Raw genomic sequence first — 19714 nt, 5'->3', positions numbered from 1 at the left:
CACCAGTCCATAATTCTGTTTTTCATATATATTTTACAATCTAAAATATTTACACTCATCCTAGTAGCTAGAAACAGTATCCTGTTGCTTAAATTTGGTTTCCTTAAGCTTAATTCAGTCAAATACTAATGATCCACATTTCTGCCTTTTTAAAGAAAAAAGTGAAAAAAAATTGATGTCTTTGGTAGAATGAATCAAGGTCCTCATAATCACAGTATTCCAGTGTTGACTGAAAAAGCCTAGGTTTGGGCTTCCCTGGTGGTGCAGTGGTTAAGAATCCATCTGCTGCCAATGCAGGGGGACACGGGTTCGAGCCCTGGTCCGGGAAGATACCACTCGCCGCGGGGCAACTAAGCCCGTGCGCCACAACTACTGAGCCTGCGCCCTAGAGCCCGTGAGCCACAACTACTGAAGCCCGCGCGCCTAGAGCCCATGCTCTGCAACAAGAGAAGCCACCACAATGAGAAGCCCGTGCACCACGACGAAGAGTAGCTCCTGCTTGCCGCAACTAGAGAAAAGCCCGCGCGCAGCAACCAACACCCAATGCAGCCAAAAATAAATAAATAAAATCATTATAAAAAGAAATAAAAAAAGAAAAAGCCTAGGTTTGAAATCATTCTTTTATATCTCCTTAATTAGGATTGGGAAATCTGAGATATCCTAATTCAACTTCCCTATTTTGCAAAATGAGGAAACTATTGGCTAGAGTAGTAAAATTATAGTTGGAGCCCATGTTCTCTGGCTCCTACACTTACGCTCTCAAAACTACACCAAGATTGGTAGACTGCACAGTAGTACAAAAATAGACCAAAAGATCCAATGGTAGTTTTTAGCACTTCACGTTAATGTGTGAGAATCTGCCATATAGCTTTGAATTACCCCAACATAATAAAGCAGGCTCTGACATATTTTATACTGAGACAAAATGAGGAACTCAGATCTTCCAACATTGTTCAAATGTCACATTCAAACGTCTGAATATTAACTTTCAATAAAGGCAATCAGTGGAAAAAGCAATTATGACTAAGCAAAGAACTTCCAGTTTTTATTTTTCAAACATTTAACAAGAAAAATATTCAACCAAATTTTAAAAAATTAGGATGGATTAATTTACAATAAAATAGTCAACTTAAAATATCAGCCCTTTCATTTAGGGCCAAGGAGGCCAATAGTTCCTGTTTAAACAGCAGAACTGCACAATTGACATTTTTTACCTATATTTAATGGCACAGAAATATAAAAGTCATACAACTTCCATTGAGATCCTCCCTTGCCTCCAGAGAATTCATACAATTGCTTCTTAGGTCAGTACTCAGGCCTTTAAAAATTACCAGTTATATTTTGAAATATATCTACAATTACTCTGATAACAAGAACACTTTAAAAACAATTCTCATAAGAAACACCTTAAAATAATTTCGTGGCACGTTAGGTTTCTTAAAGAAACGGCAAAGATGAAAAATAATGTACAAGAATTATAGTCTCTTGTTTATAGAAACCACCCAAATTAAATACTTTCTCTAATTTAATTATCCTTGCTTCTTATAATATATTAGCAGAGATGAATTACAAGAAGCAGAATGCACCCTATTTTGGTTCTTGGTTGTAGCTGCCAGCTTAAGGGTTCATGACTGTAAATGTAAAGCAAAACATGACTATGCTCACAAATTCTGGAATGGAAAAAAACCAAACTATCTCTTTAAAGTGTTTCTCTATCCTTGCTTTCAAGTCAAGACAAAAAATTCACAGCAGTTTAAAGGATGATGAAAGACTAAACATGGGGCCCACTACAATACAGATTGAGGATAATTTTACCTATTACACTCGTGAAGTGAAAACTGTAATAAGTACGATATGACAAAGTAGCATTCTATAGTAAGCTGTTGGAGCAAACACAGCACTCAACAGATTCATTTACAGACAGGCATGGTAGCCTTCACACAGAACACCTAATTTTCACAATCTTGAACGTACAACCTTTAAGAAACAAACAGACATAAAGTAATATGTAATTTATGACAGCTGGCCAGGCACTTAACTTGGGGAAAGAGACTTTCAGATTTTGAGGTAAACTGTAATTGTTTTCAGCAACCACAAACATATTCTAAAAACTATCTGATACCACACTAACTGAAGTTATTCAGCGTTTTAACTGTAAGTTTGTCACTCTACTGTGCCAAAATTCATACCAAAGTGTAACTCTTTAAGAAGCTATTAAAAGAACATTTTCAAGTCTGAATTTTGGCCCCATTTAGATACTTCTGTGCTTAGAACATACTTGAGAAAACTAAAAGATACAAACATACAAGGGTAATGGGCACAAGAGCCTAAAATGAGTTATTTTTTCCCCCCAATTTGACATTCATAAGAATCACACTGTCAGTCACATAGACAAGAGGAAGAAGAAGAGGAAGACAATGACAACTGAGGTGACAAGTCTCCATCTATCCTCAGGAAAATGACAGAGCAATGCTCCAAGAGGAGCAGAAGCAAAGTGGCAGGGTTTGTTTACTGCGTGGACTGTGAAAGCTCTCAGAATTAACACTACGGAGCACAACTCTCTGGGTCTTTCATTCTCTGGGTACATTGTTTTTTCTTCTCTTCCGAATTCATTTCAGGGCAATGTGAAATTTGCTTAGTAAATGAAAATTCGTATTAGAAGATAAGAGGACCTCAGTAAGTATTTACACATTAGAAGACGAGAAGTGGTCATTTTGGAAGTACTCTTTTATCAAAAGTTATCCAAGTCTATTACTCATTAGAATTATCAGGATATTATCTGCAAATGGAAAAGCCAAGCCTCCAAATCCTCATAACTATTAATTATATTCTCTATTCCCTTCTCAAACAGCAATTCCAATCCAAAGGCTACTTCTTGTTCAGAACAAGAACAAACTCATCAGCTTATCTGGTATGCCCAGACTAATTAATCAACATCCTGTTTTAAACCCTTCAAAGAACATTATGAATAAAGAAAAATTTAAAAATTTTGATCTGAGGCATCCTCATTCTCAAAAACATGAGAAAAAATATTGGCTTAATTTGGTTTCCATGTAGCTAAAAACAGAGTCTAGATCCTTTATTTATAAGGACTTCTAAGCTGACCCTTCTCAGGATAACAAGTTTTTCCACTCATGGTTAAGAATTTGTGCTAACTGACCTCTTCTCTCCTTGCAGGACTAACACATGCATCTGGCAAAACTACTAGCTGGAATTAACGGTGCAATGAGCAAATGTGGAAGAATTTCTCCTTCTGTGATGCTAACTGGCTCAATGAAGTTTTGAAACTGTGACCCTGGTCTATTAGCACCATGCTTTACTCAACTGAAATAATCAAGCCACTGCTATGGGGTGAAGGACAGGGGATGGGGTGAGAAGGGGACCGAGGGCAATTATATACATGAATAATTACCATGATACGCAGTGAAAATTTGTCTATTAACATATTTGAGGCTTGAGAATCATTGATCACAGCTATTAAATAAACCTGCATCCAATTTTTATAATTTTGAACACCTGCAAATGTAGACTTTCTGATATGACCCAAATTTAAATATGAATGGAAGTTCATTGAACATTAGATTATCAGTAAGCTAGAAGAAACAAATTATATACATTTTGAAGGTAGTAAGCTACCAAAACAAAAAAAAGTGGAGATTAGGTAAAAAGTAAGCAAAATTATTCCTAATCATTTATAGTCTCACCTTTCTCTTGGGAGAGCCCCGAAACAGGTCTCTAGAAAATCAAATTCATACATGTAAGAAATGGCATCTGCTATCATATTGGTATATCTTTCCCTCAAAGCTAGATGGGCCACAGACATATCTCAGACAATCATTTTCATGTTTATCAGTTTCTAAGACATCTATTCCACTGAAGTATTGTAAAGGAAGTCTACAAACCACTTCCAGGAAAAAGGCACTTCATTGTGAAAGTCAGATTTAATTACAAGAAAGTCGAGAAGACGAGGATAGACTCAAAAAAGTCAGTATTCACTTTTGTATTTCTGAATAAAGAGCAGATGCCAGTTTATAGAATATAGCTGATAACATTACAAACAAACCAAACAGCAACATTAACTATATTCTCAGCAAAACAGTAATTTATGACATTTCTCCAAAAACCAACATAGTTCCAAGTTCAACAGTAAAAAGGAAAAAAAATCACCAGCAGTTGCTACTTCAGAGCTCAAGACATTGTTTTCTACAGAATTTCATGTTTCTACAGTTTGGTTCTCTGTTTCAGAGCATTAATTGCTTTTCAGATGAAAAACCTGGGGTGGCGGAGGTTTGTGTGTGCTCGGGGAGAACCCAGGGTGGAGAAATACTGGGAGTAACAAGAGGTTCATTTCTCTGGTCAGACAACCAACTGAGGAGGTAGTTACTCTGAGAACTTCTCAAATAGAGAATATTATACTGATCTACTGAGAGTTGGGGAAATCGCAGGAGCTTCTTTGTGAGACTGAAGATAGCAACAGGAATACTTCTCCTCCAGGGAAGTCAGGACCAAGGTGTCAGTGCAGCTGAAATAAAGATGGAATCTATATAAATGGTACATAGAGAGTATTAGAAAAACAAGGTTAAAAAATCAACATAAATGATAATACATTCGTTTCCAAACCTGTCCTACCTTGACGGTGGCTCTTTTCTGATGCTAGAACTTTAAAAGTATCTATGAGAAAAGAATACACACCATGTCATCATCATGTAGTGATCCTTCAAGCTCCTGGTAATACATTTCATAAACAATGTCTTCTAATTTCTAATATTATTGAAAATTTAAGTCTGTAAAATAATTAGATGTTTTAGAAACAGTTTAGGCTGTGGTACTCTCAGAAAGGGTGCCATAGGAAAGTTCATTTTATAGTTCTAAGTGAGCAGAAACTCCGTTAAACAGAAACATAGAAAAGATAATAGCAACACTCCTCCAAATTGCCTAAATAATATTTATAATTATGTCAAGAGACCACATGCTCACCTTGTTACATCACCACACATGGCAATCCCATACAACCTTGAGTCCCATCATCACTGCTGTTGAGTTTTTTCATTCGGTACTGACGTATTTCTCTTACCAGTGTGTAAAAGGCATCTTCAACACCCTATAAAAGAGAGAAAATGATAAAGACAGCTTAACAGACACAACCCAAGCTGTAAGCTCTCTCTCATTTGTACTTCTTTATGTGGATTTAAAATTGCAATTATTAAATTATTAGCTGATAAAATAGGCTGATTCAGCATTCCTATTGAGTCACATTAGCAGGCTGATATACAAATAGCACTTTCTGCAAAGATAACATTCAAGTAAAGGAAAATGGGTAACGTGGGACATACAGAACTACCAGATCTAAAGATTCCATTCAGGAGGGCCTATGCCTTAAATAGTAGCTGGTGTTGATGGATAAAGGACTAATGTTTTAAGTATCTTTAATCAAGGGTCTTCATTTTAGAAATATTTGTGCATGTTAATTTGCAGGAGTAAAAAAGAAACCACACTTGAATATTAATAAATTCATTTTGGGTTTAAACTGAAGATTAAAAAAATAGAACAGTATTTAAAAAATCCAAAACAACAAAGAATGTGGATCACGTCTCTAGTGAAGAGTCAATCAATCAAACTTTTCTGCCGTAAATAAACCCTTGCCAGATGCTAAAAGCTGTACTATACCTGTCTGGTCTTGGCTGAGGTTTCAATGAATGGAATCCCATAACTCTTGGCCAGTTCATGGGCTTGTTTTGTGTCAACTGTCCTTGTTGGCAAATCACACTTGTTTCCTACTAGCACCATAGGTACATCATCTGAGTCTTTTACACGCTTAATCTGTTCCCTAAAAAAGGGAATATGTTATCATAACATAAGAATAAACTTTTAGGAAGGAATAAACAGCTAGGGCAAAAAAGAAAACCTAGCAAATTTCACCTAGCCCTATTAGATTCTCTACTGAGTTTCACTTTTTTTCTACTTAAAAAGGCCTTGCATACTAAGAAGACTGGTGTAGACTTGATGCAGCAGCCGCAAGGAAGCCAAGTATCAGTTCACCTTCTATCTTGACACATGTCCTTGTTAATCTCCTTGATTCTCCAAAGAGCTTGGCTCTGGAGTTAACTGGCAACTCGAAATCACACTCTAGGTTAAGGTCTGAAGTATAAAAAGTAAAGCTTACTGTCTCCAAATAACTTTTTGAAGCTCCCTTGAGAGTGACAGTATTTAATGAAAGACAGTCTATCCATTTCTCTAGATGGGTGGTGTCCAAACATTTTCTTCAAACAAATTATAGCTGGAAGTCCAAGATATAAAATAGGAAACACCAGAACTGCTCTTATTAACATGGGACTAAAGGATTTGGAACTCCCAACTGACAGTTCTCTCTTCAATGACAAGTAAGACATACCACACAGCAGTTTGGAAACTACTGTTCCAGATTCTCTTGATCAACCCTGTCCAATAGGACTTATGATGATAGAAATGTTCTCTAGTTGCACTGTCCAACTATATATGCTAGTCATATGAAGTTATTGAACACCTGAAATGTCAGTTGCTAATGGGGCCAAGGAACTGATTTTTAAATTGTTTAATTTTAATGAATTTATTTTAAAATAAATAAATTTATTTATTTATTTTTGGCTGTGTTGGGTCTCCGTTGCTGTGCGCAGGCTTTTCTCTTCGCTGATGTGGCGAGCAGGGGCTACTCTTTGTTGTGGTGCGCAGGCTTCTCATTGCAGTGGCTTCTCTTGTTGTGGAGCACAGGCTCTGGGCGCACGGGCTTCAGTAGTTGTGGCACACAGGCTCAGTAGCTGTGGCACACGGGTTTAGCTGCTCCATGGCCTGTGGGTTCTTCCCGGGTCAGGGCTTGAACCCATGTCCCCTGCATTGGCAGGTGGACTCTCAACCACTGCACCACCAGGGAAGCCCAATTTTAATGAATTTAAATAACCACATATGGTTTGTGGCTACCATACTGCACAGCACTGCTCTAGACTCTACCCTGGGATTACATACAAAGTCATGTACTTGAAATGCATTTCACTGGCTATCTGCAGAACTGAGCTTTGGTGTGATGGTAGTAACCTATGTGAAGGGATAATATAAGACAACCTAAGGAGAAAAATGATTTCTAGAAATTCAGCAAATATTTTTTTGGTGCTTGCCAAGTGCTAAGCATTTTATTAAGTGCTGCTATTAACTGCAGAGAGAAAATGGAAAGTAGAGCAGGTTTAGGGGAAGAAAACCAGTTTTAGACTAGTTTGTTTCTGAGACTCGACATCGTCATATGGATGGAGCATACGCCAAGACTCAGGCTATAGGCAGAACGCTTGTGTAGCATTTACTCTGTGCTAAACACTGCTCTGAGTGATTCACATATTTATTAACTCGTTTAATTTTCACAGCAACTCTTGGTAGGTACTACTATCTCCATATTATAGATAAGGAAACTGAGGCCCAGCGATTTAGTAGTTTGCCCCAAAGTTCCATGGCTAAGAGATGATGGAGCCAAATTTCAACCCAGGCAGAGTCTATGTTCTTAACCATTATATTATTCTGCTTAAAGAACACAGAGCTAAGAAAAAAGAGCCCTGGGTTTTTGGTCCTGGCTCTGCTATGAATAACAATCATGACTATGAAAACCTAACAAACCACTTTCTGAAATTTGTTTCTGTAAAATAAGAATGTTGTATTAGAATTTTCATGGTCCAATCGAGGTTTGAAACTTTAAGGTTCTGTGGAGAAAGACCATCTTTATCTAACCCCCCCTTTGCCTTGCTTTCATCTTTATCTAACCCCCCTCCCCCCATTGGTTTCTTCCTGCTATCTTCTCTATTACTTACTGAAGCATGTTTCTCAGAGGTGTTTTCCTCTCTGTAGTCGCTCATAACACCTCTAGTTCTGAATCACTCCCATTAGCAAGCAAGCTTCATTTATGTAGCATCAGGCATTCTAGATATAGTAGCTTATATAAAATAAACTCCAGTATTAACTTTCAGTAATAACCCCAGATTCTCAATGTCACAACCTAAAAGCAATTCTTTTCATAATTAAAACATTGTATCTTCCCTAGTGCGGTATCCTCATTCCCACCCCAAAACTTCAGAACACACTTAAAGATCATCCTTTCAGAAAAAACAATGCTCCTAATACCTGTAGAGGTTAATATCTGCAAATGATTTGCTATTATTGATGGCAAATACACAAAGGAAGCCTTCGCCTGTCCTCATGTATTAGTCTCACATGGCACTGTACTCCTCTTGTCCAGCTGTATCCAGTATGTCCAACAGACAGGTTTCACCATCTATAACCACCTGTTTTCGGTAAGAATCCTGGGGTGTGGAGGGGAGGCGGGCAGGGAGAGAGGGAGATTCCATTTTTATTAAAAATCACAGGGAATGCGATGCTATTGCTAAGGTTAAATAAGCTCCTAACCAAGTCCAATTCTGTCTCTTTGGTTTGTCCCTCAAACTGCTGATATATAATCACAAACAGAAAGTACTTAATGTCACCCTAGGAAAAAAGCCCCAAATGCTATATGCCTATAGAAAGGAAAATGTGGTCACTCTGTTCCTGGAAAAGATGAAGAAAACATGGTAATTGAAAAGACAGTTCTACCGCACTTAGACTAGAGATTACGTTCACTGAAGTATGAAGTGTACTTCTCTTATTTGTTTATTGTCCATTTACAATTCTAAACATACCTCCACCAATTATAACTTGGTCCAGGATGCACTATCTTTTGTGTTTATGATTAAATACACAAATACCTTTTATTTCAGACAAGGTTATAATATCAAAATATTTTTCTCATCATGACAGACTGTACCTCTGGGGAATATTCCTGAATCAAATTCCTAAAGGTTCTAAACATGGTATAGTTACATTAATTCCTCGGGAAGATAGACATGCATAGATCATATTAAAAAAAAATGTTCAATTTGGCTCTAAGGCAAAAATTTTACTTGTATTTTAATATTTATGTTCTGGAAATTCAATTCAAAGAAAATAACCTCATCACACTTAGTAAAGATCTGGCTCCAGAAACAGTATGCAACATAGTTTGCCAGCCCATTGAACAGCGCCTCTGTAACTTACGTCATTGCAGGACTGTAATATACTTTCAAATTAACATAGAATTCACATTGTCAAAATTTCCTTAAAGCATGAAATAGGGTCAAATGTATGAGTGTTCTGAGGAAATAAGCAAAATTAAAATGATAAAGATAGGTTTTAGTCAAACTAATTTATGATAATAGAAGTCAGAGAAGTGGTCATTTCCTGGCAGGATAGGGGAGTTTACTGACTAGAAAGGGGCATGGGAAAACTCTCCTGGGCATTGGAAATAGTCTATATTTTTATCTATGTGGCGGTTACATAAGTGTACACAAATTTAAAGCCACTGAGCTATAGATGTAAGATTTATATACCTTATGTAAATTACCTCGCAACAAATAAAACTGAAAAATATTAAAATGTTCTAACCATTAATACTAAAGCTGGTAAGCCTAAAATAAAATTTTGCCAAGGACTAATGACTAATTTTTAATAATGGCTATATTAGAGTTAGCTTGCATTAAACACTCAATGGCTGGGTGGTACGAAGACCAGGATGTGGATTAAAATAATCTCTAAAGTTAGACATTTCTAAATTGAATAAGATTACAAACTCTTTACTTAAAGGACTTTAGATGCCATTTACTGAAACCAATCTATAACATGAACTCCCACAAAAACAAAAGAAACTTTAAATAAGTGATAATTACACAGTGCGTTAGTATCCACAAAAATTTAACATATTTGATTTTTCACAACATCCCCTGGGAGTCAGGCAAGACAGGTTTATGGTAATTTAATAGATGAGAAAAGTGATTTGCTCACTATCATATAACTAACTGCAAACAGGGACCGTATTCCTAGGCACAGTGACTAAAAATCTCATGCTCTTTCTTCCCCAACCCCCAGTCTCAGCTGCTTCAAGTGGCTAAGAAACACTCAGATCTCTGAATCCTTTATCTCCATCCTGCTATCATTCAGGTATTCTATCTATGACCTGTGTTTCTTTTTAACGGAGCTGTCATATGCGGAGAAACTAAATGAGTTCAATACTGAGTTTGTAACCGTTCTCAAAACTGTTAAAAACTGTAAACTTTTAAGAAAATCTTCAGTAGCTAATAAAAGTGAACTCTTCTCCAAAAACAGGTAAAGCTTTACTTATTGTATTACTGAACACAGTGCCCCAAATAACTTTTTATTTTCTCTCCTGATTATTCCTTTAGCTAAGGAATAGCTGAAAGGTATGGGAAAGGGAATGGGTTAAGAGTAAACCGAGAGAGGTATGGTCAGCGGACTGCCACTGGGCCTCACCTCTATGGTGGGATCATATTCATCTACAAAGTGGTTCTGGATCAGCTGGATTGTCAGTGCGCTTTTCCCAACACCACCTGCTCCAACCACCACCAGTTTGTACTCAGTCATTTCACACCAGCAAGAACCTGCGGGAAAGCAGCAATTAGGGTTAACTGTCGAACCACATCTACAGTACTTCAAAGCTTTCTGTTATCAACAGTAACTAAAACCAGTCTGAAATGTATTGGTTCCGTACACGTTCATCTCCACTTGGTTCTCAAAGTGATTCAGGAGTGCAAAAACACTTGCAGGTTACTGTGGATCTCAGAATTCTCTATTAGTCTTCTAAGCTACCCCCACCCTCGTCTATTTTTCAATAGCCCTTGGGCCCCGCCCTCAGCCTAAGGTAACGAAAACCCCCCTTCCTACTCCTCTAAATCTTCTGAGCTCTGGGGGACGGCCTCCAGACCGTCTCCCCTTCTCTCTCCCCCGTCTGTCTCCAAAGAGCTCCCCCGTAGGGCTCAAAACGAAGGACCCACCGCCCAGGGCCTTTGTCTCCAGCTCGTAGATTCCGCTCGATTCCTGGCAACAAGGAGTCGTCAGCATGCTCCGAAGTCGAACGCTACACACGCCAGAGCCTTACCTCAAGCTCCCCTGCCTCCGCTTCGGACAGATTTGGACCACAACCGGGAAAAATGTTGGAGACCCCGGAACCGCCATGAACAGCCCCCACCAGGGAGCGGCACTTCCGGCCCCGCCCGCTACGCAATCAGTCGGCGCCCCAGGCGCCGGAGTCCCCGCCCCGGCCACGTGGGCCTCCGACCCAGGAGTCACGCGGCAGGCCGCACCCAGACCCGCCCCTCCCATACAGGACGTTTTAATAATGAAAGCGCTAGGTGCTAGTGTCTCAAAAATCAGTAAAACTTTATTCGCTTCCATTCTTTCGCCATTAACAGAAAACTGGAGAAAGCAAAAGTGTTACGTGTTTACAAAGATAAATGGCCTCTTTACCCAGAGAAGATCAAAACCTCAAACGACAACAGGGAAGATAAAAGCACCCTCCCCCACATCCCCTGAGCTGACCCTTGTCATCTTAGACAAAGCCTTCAGTCCACTGGCCAGGGACCCTGCATGTGGCCAATTCAATATGAGGGCCAAGAAATCAGACCAATCCGTTCCCGTGATATAAAGCCGAACAGAAGCTACAACAAGGGTCAAGTGCCTGTACTTTTTACAGGACACAGGAACCAGGCGGCTACTTATAAAAAAAACAAGATTCATTTCAGGCACAACTTTTTTATTATTTTTTGTTTGTTTTGTTTTGAAATCAGTAAAAGAAACTGGGTCCTAGAAGCTGCAGTGATCTAAGCAGCAGCAAGTTTGTGCATTCATCCTTTTGTTTTTCTTTAAATACGTTTAAATTATCACACTGCTGGCACACCTTATTTGCATGAAATTCTGCACCATATATACTAATTGTGGTAAAGTCACACCCCCCCATCCCAGGGTGGGGGAAACTACCCTGGAAGATAATTTTCACTGAAATCTAACCAAACTTCATTAAGTGGACTGTGACAAGATTATAAATGATATGAAAAATAACATTTTAACATTTGGCCATCAACTTAAAGAAATGGTTTGCCTATACAAATTTTTGTAATTTTTAATATATTCTACCACCATATGGTCCTCAGAATTAAAGCATAATGAACAGAAAAGGAAAAAGAATGCAACTGAGTCTAAGGCAGAACATCTTGCCAGAAGTAATGAAGGTAGAGTATATACTAAGTATCAAGTGCAGAATTTCACAGGGCCAACAAGGTAACAGTCTATATTTTTCACTTACACAGGCAGAAGTGGATTTTGCAATTACCAGTTGCGTTAAATGCACCAAATAAAGCTCCTAAAATTGATTCTATAAGGCGCCACCTTAAGTTTTCCAGGCTGCAACTGCATAATTTTAAAATGGTTTTCTTAAATTTATTTATTTTTTTAAACATAACACGAGGAAGGTGTTAAAACTGGTGTAATAGCTCAATAGAATAAGTATTCCAGATTTTGGGAGGGATGAAGAGGGAGATATTCAGAACCCTTCACCAGAATCCCCCCAACTTGATCATAGTGGATTAATGATGTGCTTTGTGGATGTGGTTAGTCAATGACACCAGCTTGACGGATCTTTCTTTCGGCACCAAATCCCTGTGAGGAAATAAAATTGCAGTTAATGACCTGGGTGTATGACAATCATTGTACATTCACAATTCCAAAAGGGACTACCAAAGCATTACTCTCAATCACCACCAATTCTTTTGCAGAGGAGGAAATCTATAGTAAGCCTTCCTAAACTATGTTCAAAGTATCAGGAACACCAAGAAATGTTCCTCTTACTGTAAGCAACCATTACGTTAGGGGCTGAACCAATGTGCAGGGATGCTAACTAGTTATGATAGCAATACTGAAGCACCTTGGTAAAGGAAGCTCTTTGAGTTCTGCTAAAATAGGTTCTCAAGTAGTATGTTGGTCTGTCAGTTGCCCCCATCCGCCCAAAACCTTGTATGCCCTCATACCATTGAGTTATCTGGTCCCCTTGGCTGACGAAGAACCATTAGGCGAGGAGCACTGGCATCATCCAGGGTGATGTTCTTCAAGCGATTGACCAACCTATCAGGTCGTGGAGCTGCAACAGCCTTGGGGCCCTCGCTGTAACAAAGTCAAGAGGTGAGAAGAAGCAACACTTGGTGGGAAGCAAAGTACATGCAGAGGAGTGTGTCTTCTACCTAACTACCCAAATGACTCAGTTTTAATGAGGGGAGACTCTTGCCTCACCTAGCCAACTAACTAACTAGCAAGACAGGGCAGACAAGTTTATGTTTTTATTCTGAACTCAATGTTTATTATTGCTTAGGAGCTGGAAGAATCATTTGGGTGAGGGTCATCCCTAGACTGGTCTGCAACCAGAAAACCAGTTCCACAGACACATAAAACAATGTAGCAGGTATGGAAAAACATTAGAAAAGGAAAATATGAAGAAATATTTCCAGAGACTCCCACCTCCTCTCATGCTATTTTGTTATTAAAACAGAACAAAAACATAGTGCCAGAAATGCTAAACTACAAAATTTAGACAATGAAGAAACAACCAGAAAGTGGCAAAAGAGGATTAAAAAAAAAAAGCAGTGATGGAAAAGTGAAAAAAATATGATAAAGCAGAGATTACAAAAGAGACAGTCCAGGGAGGTTACTAATCAACAACAACAAAGAACTCACCAGACTCGCCAAACATTACAAGCACTGCACTTGCCAGTGCGCTGATTGAAAATCACTGAGAATTCCACCTCATCTCCTGCCTGTAGCTCAATGCCATCCTGAACTTCTTTCACATGGAAAAAGAGCTTCTTGCTATCTCCTACTTCATAGTTAATGAAGCCAAACTGAAATTTTAAAAAGACAGCATGAAAAAGACATACCACACAGCAGGGAAAAGAAACTCACTTTGAATGAAGCACAATTTGCCCCTAGGTAGTAGGGGTTAATAAAATGTGGCATCAGTGCTGATGCTCGCTGCCTGGACTATAACAACAGCATATGGGTCTGCAAAACTTGTCAGGGAAGAAATGTATCTTTGAAACCACTGCCATCCACTCTATCATAGCCTGAGAAACAAAGAAAGGTTACCTTGTGCCTACATATATTGTATGAACTAAGCTTTTGAATTAAGCAAAATCATTAGGAAGCTGTTACTTGAACATATGCATTGGTTTGATCCCTTCCAAAATTATTAAGCTGGGTTATGGTATTATTAGAAACAGCCATACAAAATGTTAGTCACTGTACTGATACCAAAAAATGTCCTCTCTGAGGACTCAGAGAGATTTCCTTGAGATTTAAGTACCAGGAATAGTTTTGTTTGCCCGAAGCTTATTTTATGAACACTTCTACACATGGTTTCTTTCTTTGTGTGGTCTGTAAAAGAAGTTCTGAGCTCAAGTATGAAAAACATTATAGTCTTTCTATTCTGGAAATCTCACTCCAAACTTATTTTCCCCATTGTGTTAGCTATTAATACTACTCTTACTTTCCTTTTGCTACTATTGCCGTTTTTTCTTTCCATGTGGTTTTCTCTGTGTTTTTAATAAGCTACTTCAAATCACTGAAAAGGGGGGTAAAGTGGAAATAAAAACCAAACGAATGTTGATGGTTCCCCCTGGGCTGAAAAATGTTCAAGGTTTTGGTTACTATTTGGTTACCAACTCATAAAAGGATCAAATTCAGATCAAGAGATATAACCACTTACCTGATCTTTCACACACTCCACTGTGGCCCTACGCAGGGGTGTGATGTTGTAGGCCATAGTCTGTGCATTTTGGCCCAGGACACACAACTGGAACTTGACGCTCTCCCCTTTCTGTAGGCAATCCCCTTTGTTGGCCATCCCAACTATGCCAAATGGATAAACCTCACCTTTCATATCCCCTGTAAGGAGAAACAGGTACAAAGTCTAAAAGCTAATATTTCACAACAGCCGTCTGCTGATGGTCCTAATGAATTTTTAATTTGCTAAAAATATACTCACTAAGAAGATTTTTTTTTATATCTAAGAAATTCTACTTTAAAGCTCCAATAAAATCTGAATGCTAAATACTACCACAAAAACAAATTAGAACTTGTAGCTCATTATCACCTTACTAGCAGCTAATGAACAGTTTTAAACCACATTTAAGGCCGGGGGGCGGGCGGGGGGGGGGCTGTGTGTGGAAGATAACACTAGCACTCACAATCTCATTACCTTTGAGCTTTTAAAGCTCTATGGATTGCTAACATGATCCACTGGATTATCTTCTTCCCAAGTTCACAATATGAGCCAGTCAAAAACATTTCTGATCCATACCCGACTGGGCATTAAACAAGCCAGGCATAGGCAAAAACACAAAATAGATAAATCATTTCTTGGCATTCCACCTCCTTTCTTTGTTCTGATTGTGGCTCCCTCAAACCTACAGGCACCTTTCTTCTAGATCAGGGGCCATCACACTTTTTCCTTTTTGCGGTACACGGGCCTCTCACCGTTGTGGCCTCTCCCGCTGTGGAGCACAGGCTCCGGACGCACAGGCCCAGCGGCCATGGCTCACGGGCCCAGCCGCTCTGCGGCAAGTGGGATCCTCCCGGACCGGGCATGAACCCGTGTCCCCTGCATCGGCAGGCGGACTCTCAACCACTGCGCCACCAGGAAAGCCCCACACTTTTTCTTAAAGGGCCAGATAGTAAATATTTTAGTCTTGTAAGATCCTGTCTCTGTCACGATGACTCAACTTTGCTGTTGCAGTGAGAAAGCAATCAAAGACAGTATGTAAACAGTCCTGGTTGTGTTTCAAGAAAACTTTATTTATAAAAACAAGCTATCATATTTGCTAAGCTCTGCCCTAGAGTAAAAAGTTGGCTGGAGGTCAGTGCAGGCTATGGATAAAAACCAGGCCAAAGAGTCCATCCAGATGCCTATCAGTTCACCTGGATGGTGAATTCACTGAAATCAACGAAGGTGGAAAAGAGGGGAAAAACATTAGATGGAAGACAAAGCTTCAAAACTGGGAACGCTTTTAACCATTCTCTTGATGATTATAGGGGTAAGTGAAGATTTTCTTCTCAAACTTACAGGAACTAAAAACTCTGAGGAGAGATTTCCAATAGATCAAGTCACGCAGAAATACTAAAGACAGCTAGACTGACCTACTGGTACTAGCAGTAACCACTATTTATTAAACATTTATACTGATGCATATTTAATGTTTATAGAACATTCTGAGGTTGAAGATATTATCCTCATTTTAAAAATGAAGAAACTGGTGCTTCCCTGGTGGTGCAGTGGTTAAGAATCCGCCTGCCAATGCAGGGGACACGAGTTTGAGCCCTGGTCCGGGAAGATTCCACATGCCGTGGAGCAACTAAGACCATGTTCCACAACTACTGAGCCTGCGCTCTAGAGCCCATGAGCCGCAACTACTGAAGCCCGCGTGCCTAGAGCCCGTGCTCCTCGAAGAGAAGCCACCACAATGAGAAGCTCGTGCACCACAACGAAGAGTAACCCCGCTCGCCTCCTCTAGAGAAAGCCCACGTGCAGCAACGAAGACCCAAAGCAGCCAAAAATAAGATAAATTAAAAAAACAAAACCAAAACCAAAAAAATAAAAAAAAAAACAAAGAAACTAAGCTAGTAACGATTTAATTAATTTGACTTAGGTTGTACAGCTGGAAGTGGAAGAGCTGGTATTCAGATCTAGGTCTGTCCAGCTCTAAAACCCATGGTCTTATATTGGGTTAGTTGTATTCCTACATAAAAGAGCTGTTCTCACCACCAAGTAGGAAAAAGTGACCTTTCTAGTCGCAGAAAACTCTAGGCTCAGAGATTTCAGGAGTTTCCTTTTCCACAAAACCTTGCTTTTAGACTACCAAATAGCCAGTGTTGAAGAATAAGTGGATTGGGGGTTGGATGCAAAAGTAAATAAAAGGGTGCATGATACAGAGGAGGAAATGGGGCACTTTGATATTATCTCATGAGTTTAAGTTAGTTGCCCATACCCTCATGGACCTTTTAAGGGTATGGTGTCACCATGGCATTAGTTTAAGACTGACGTGCTACAAAGTCAATTCATATTTGGAGATGTGTGTATTAGGGTCCTGGTTCTATTAAAAACAGAAATTCCTAAGAACCTCATGTAGTAAAGGAACATCTTCATCAAGGCTCATTTCCTTCTCTCAAATGACCTTCTCTTCCCCACTTTATGTTCTCCTATGACTCCTAGATGACACAAGATTTATTCCCTTTGTGAGCCAAGCTATCGTCTTTGGTGAGAATTTCAAATCCTCTCATCAACCCCATCATTATGGTAATTCTGCTGTATTAATCATCCAGTGTTCCCTACTACCATTTCTACTGCAAACTTATTTTATGCACAAAGTTGGTCTTTCTGGCGTTAATTGTTTGGGGTAAGGGATGACACCAGGACTCAGGGAGTTGTCAAAGATGGGGAGAAAAAGGCAAGAAATAAAAATGTAGGGAGCTTTGACCTAGAGAAAAGTAGTAGGATCCCCATGGAATCCTGGCTATTAAGTAATAGATATAGTAAACTTTTACAGGAGGCAAAAATGTTTATAGAATTGAACAGTTACTAGGAAATTTTGTTAATACTGATGTAAATAACCAGTGAATAATAGAGGAAAACTGCAAAGTTGTATTAAACTCAGCCAACTTGAATGTCTGATTATCAAACATTAAATGCATATTTTTAGTGTGAGATTTTGTTCTCAGTCTATTTCAATATAACTCAGCGTTAGCAGCTCACATATCAGCCATAAGCTCCACAGCAGTCATTTGTTCACAACATAAACCCAGGCTGATCTCATTTCCAAGGGATAAAAAAAATAAAAACCAAGTATTGTGGGAATAAAATCACTTTTCCTTGATTCAGTTTTTAAGGAATTTGAAAACAACTGCCACCCTACCATATTTTAAAATCTTCGACACACTCATCTGAAGGTAAGGCAAATTTCACAACAATCTGATAGCGATGCTCTTACCTTCGTCCATGATCTCAATCATTCCTTGGTACTCAGTCTGTGTTGGATCGACACTCCTCAAGGGGCGAATGACTTTACCAGAGTAGATGGTGGGATCAGCTTCCTCAGTAATGCCATTCACTACAAAACAAAAGCATGTATACCTCTCCCTCAACAATTTTATTTAAATTCTATTGCACAGGACCAAAAAAAAAAAGCGAACATTAACAGAACAAACGTTAACAGAGGGTTGGCTGGTTGCCTGCTAGTCCTGAAATGCAATACTTCTAAACTACTATTAAAATAAAGATGTTTAAAGACTTAATAAGTATACACATTTAAACATGTCTTGCTCTCTCACCTTTTCCACATGACCAAATATCACCTTTTTAGTGAGGCCTTCCTTGGTCTCTACAAGTATTGCTAACTCCAATACTTATATACTTCCCCAATTTATTTTATCTTAATATTTTTCCGAACATACTTATATCCGATATTTCACTCATCTTTTTTACCAACCTGTCTTATTTCTTCACTGCTGTACCCTGTTTCTAAAACACTTACTTATTAAACTTAATGAACATTCTTAGCTCCCATTTCTCTAGAATAACACCAACAAAAAGTGTTACTTGGTGAGTTTACGCGAAAGCCAAAAAAGTAAGTTGTAGGCCTTTAAAAAGTCACAGATCCTAAATAGCAACGATTTCCTTAAGTTGCCATTATTCTTCACATTTAAACTCATTCTTCTCCAAAACCGTCTTCTAGAGGAATGCCTCCCCCACCCCAATCCCATGGAGATTTATTATCTTGGGGTTATTTTTAAAAAGAGATATTGAACTGATAATAAACTCAAAGCAAATGATCTAGAAAATCTAGAACAATGGTTCTCAAACTTCAGTGTTCATCAGAACCACCTGAAGGATTTGTTAAAACAGACTGCCCATCTCCAAAGTTTTGGTAGGTTTGGGGTGGAGTCAGACAACTTGTATTCCTAACAAGTGGCCAGGTGATGCTGCTGGATCTGGGGATCACACCTGTAGAAACAGTGATCTGGAACAGTAGGCTTTTCTCTCCCTCTCCCACCCTACGCCTCACCCTCCTACCCAAAACACAGGCTTAATAATCAGAAGTCACAATTCATTACCTGAGTGTGTTTTGTTCACTTTTTCTGCACTGACTTTGTTGCCTTTTCCTTTGGACAAGCTGTACTCGACCATGTCCCCCAGTTCCAGGCTATCAACATCACCAGAGAACTCACTGCAGGGGAGGGGAAGGAAATGACATTTTGAATAAGCATTTACCACAAACATCAACAGTAGCAAGTAGCCTTTATTTCTTCTATTATAATATTCATGGTGTGCTTACTTAAGCTGGATACTGTTTTAAGCACTGACTATAATCTTCAGAAACATCTTATGTAGAGGTACCATTATCCTCAGCTTCAAGATAATGAAACTAAGATGACAGGAGGTTATTTTCATTTGATAAAACTTACACAGGTACTAAGTAGCAGAGCCTGGATTTAAACTGGAACTGTATGGTTCTAAGAGCCCATGCTCTTAACCACTATACTGTAACACCAAATCAAATATACAACTCTCTGGTAGCAACACATAAAACAGTATTCTTTTACTGAAGCAGAAAGACTCCTATCCAGTATTCGAAGCAGGTACAGGTCTTTCTGTATCTTTTGACCACATGTTTTCTATACAGAGGTAGACAGTTAACTTTATATATTGCCAAAATTTCACCAATATGAAATCTGAGATTAAAAAATACATAACTACCCAATACTAATGTCTTTGACTCCAAAACCAAAGAATGGATTGTAA

General features: G+C 38.9%; 2 protein-coding genes across 6 annotated transcripts in view; both read right to left on the bottom strand.

Annotated features, from left to right (window-relative positions):
- Nucleotides 1-3991: 3991 nt before the first annotated feature.
- On the bottom strand, nucleotides 3992-10979 carry NRAS (NRAS proto-oncogene, GTPase). The gene is given in 7 exon segments (XM_028488974.2): nucleotides 3992-4522; nucleotides 4630-4671; nucleotides 4978-5101; nucleotides 5668-5827; nucleotides 8137-8315; nucleotides 10351-10478; nucleotides 10872-10979. Coding segments are annotated over 5 exon segments (654 nt in total). The 5' UTR covers nucleotides 10939-10979; the 3' UTR covers nucleotides 3992-4522; nucleotides 4630-4671; nucleotides 4978-4981.
- A 253-nt stretch (nucleotides 10980-11232) lies between these two features.
- CSDE1 (cold shock domain containing E1) overlaps nucleotides 11233-19714 on the bottom strand; it is a 36137-nt gene continuing 27655 nt past the window's right edge. For all 5 annotated transcript variants that reach the window (XM_028488968.2, XM_028488969.2, XM_007120434.4 and 2 more), the window contains 6 exons: nucleotides 19027-19139; nucleotides 17904-18023; nucleotides 14627-14805; nucleotides 13600-13763; nucleotides 12900-13032; nucleotides 11233-12531 (listed from right to left, as the gene is read on the bottom strand). In XM_028488968.2, coding sequence (XP_028344769.1) covers nucleotides 12484-12531; nucleotides 12900-13032; nucleotides 13600-13763; nucleotides 14627-14805; nucleotides 17904-18023; nucleotides 19027-19139 — 757 coding nt within the window. In that variant the 3' untranslated portion in view covers nucleotides 11233-12483. The remainder of the gene's footprint in view (nucleotides 12532-12899; nucleotides 13033-13599; nucleotides 13764-14626; nucleotides 14806-17903; nucleotides 18024-19026; nucleotides 19140-19714) is intronic.

The sequence above is a fragment of the Physeter macrocephalus genome, chromosome 4 (genome assembly GCF_002837175.3).
Source record: "Physeter macrocephalus isolate SW-GA chromosome 4, ASM283717v5, whole genome shotgun sequence".
In the NCBI taxonomy this organism is placed as follows: Eukaryota; Metazoa; Chordata; class Mammalia; order Artiodactyla; family Physeteridae; genus Physeter; species Physeter macrocephalus.
The sequence above is the reverse complement of the archived record's forward strand: the minus strand, read 5'-3'. Positions and strand labels throughout refer to the sequence as shown.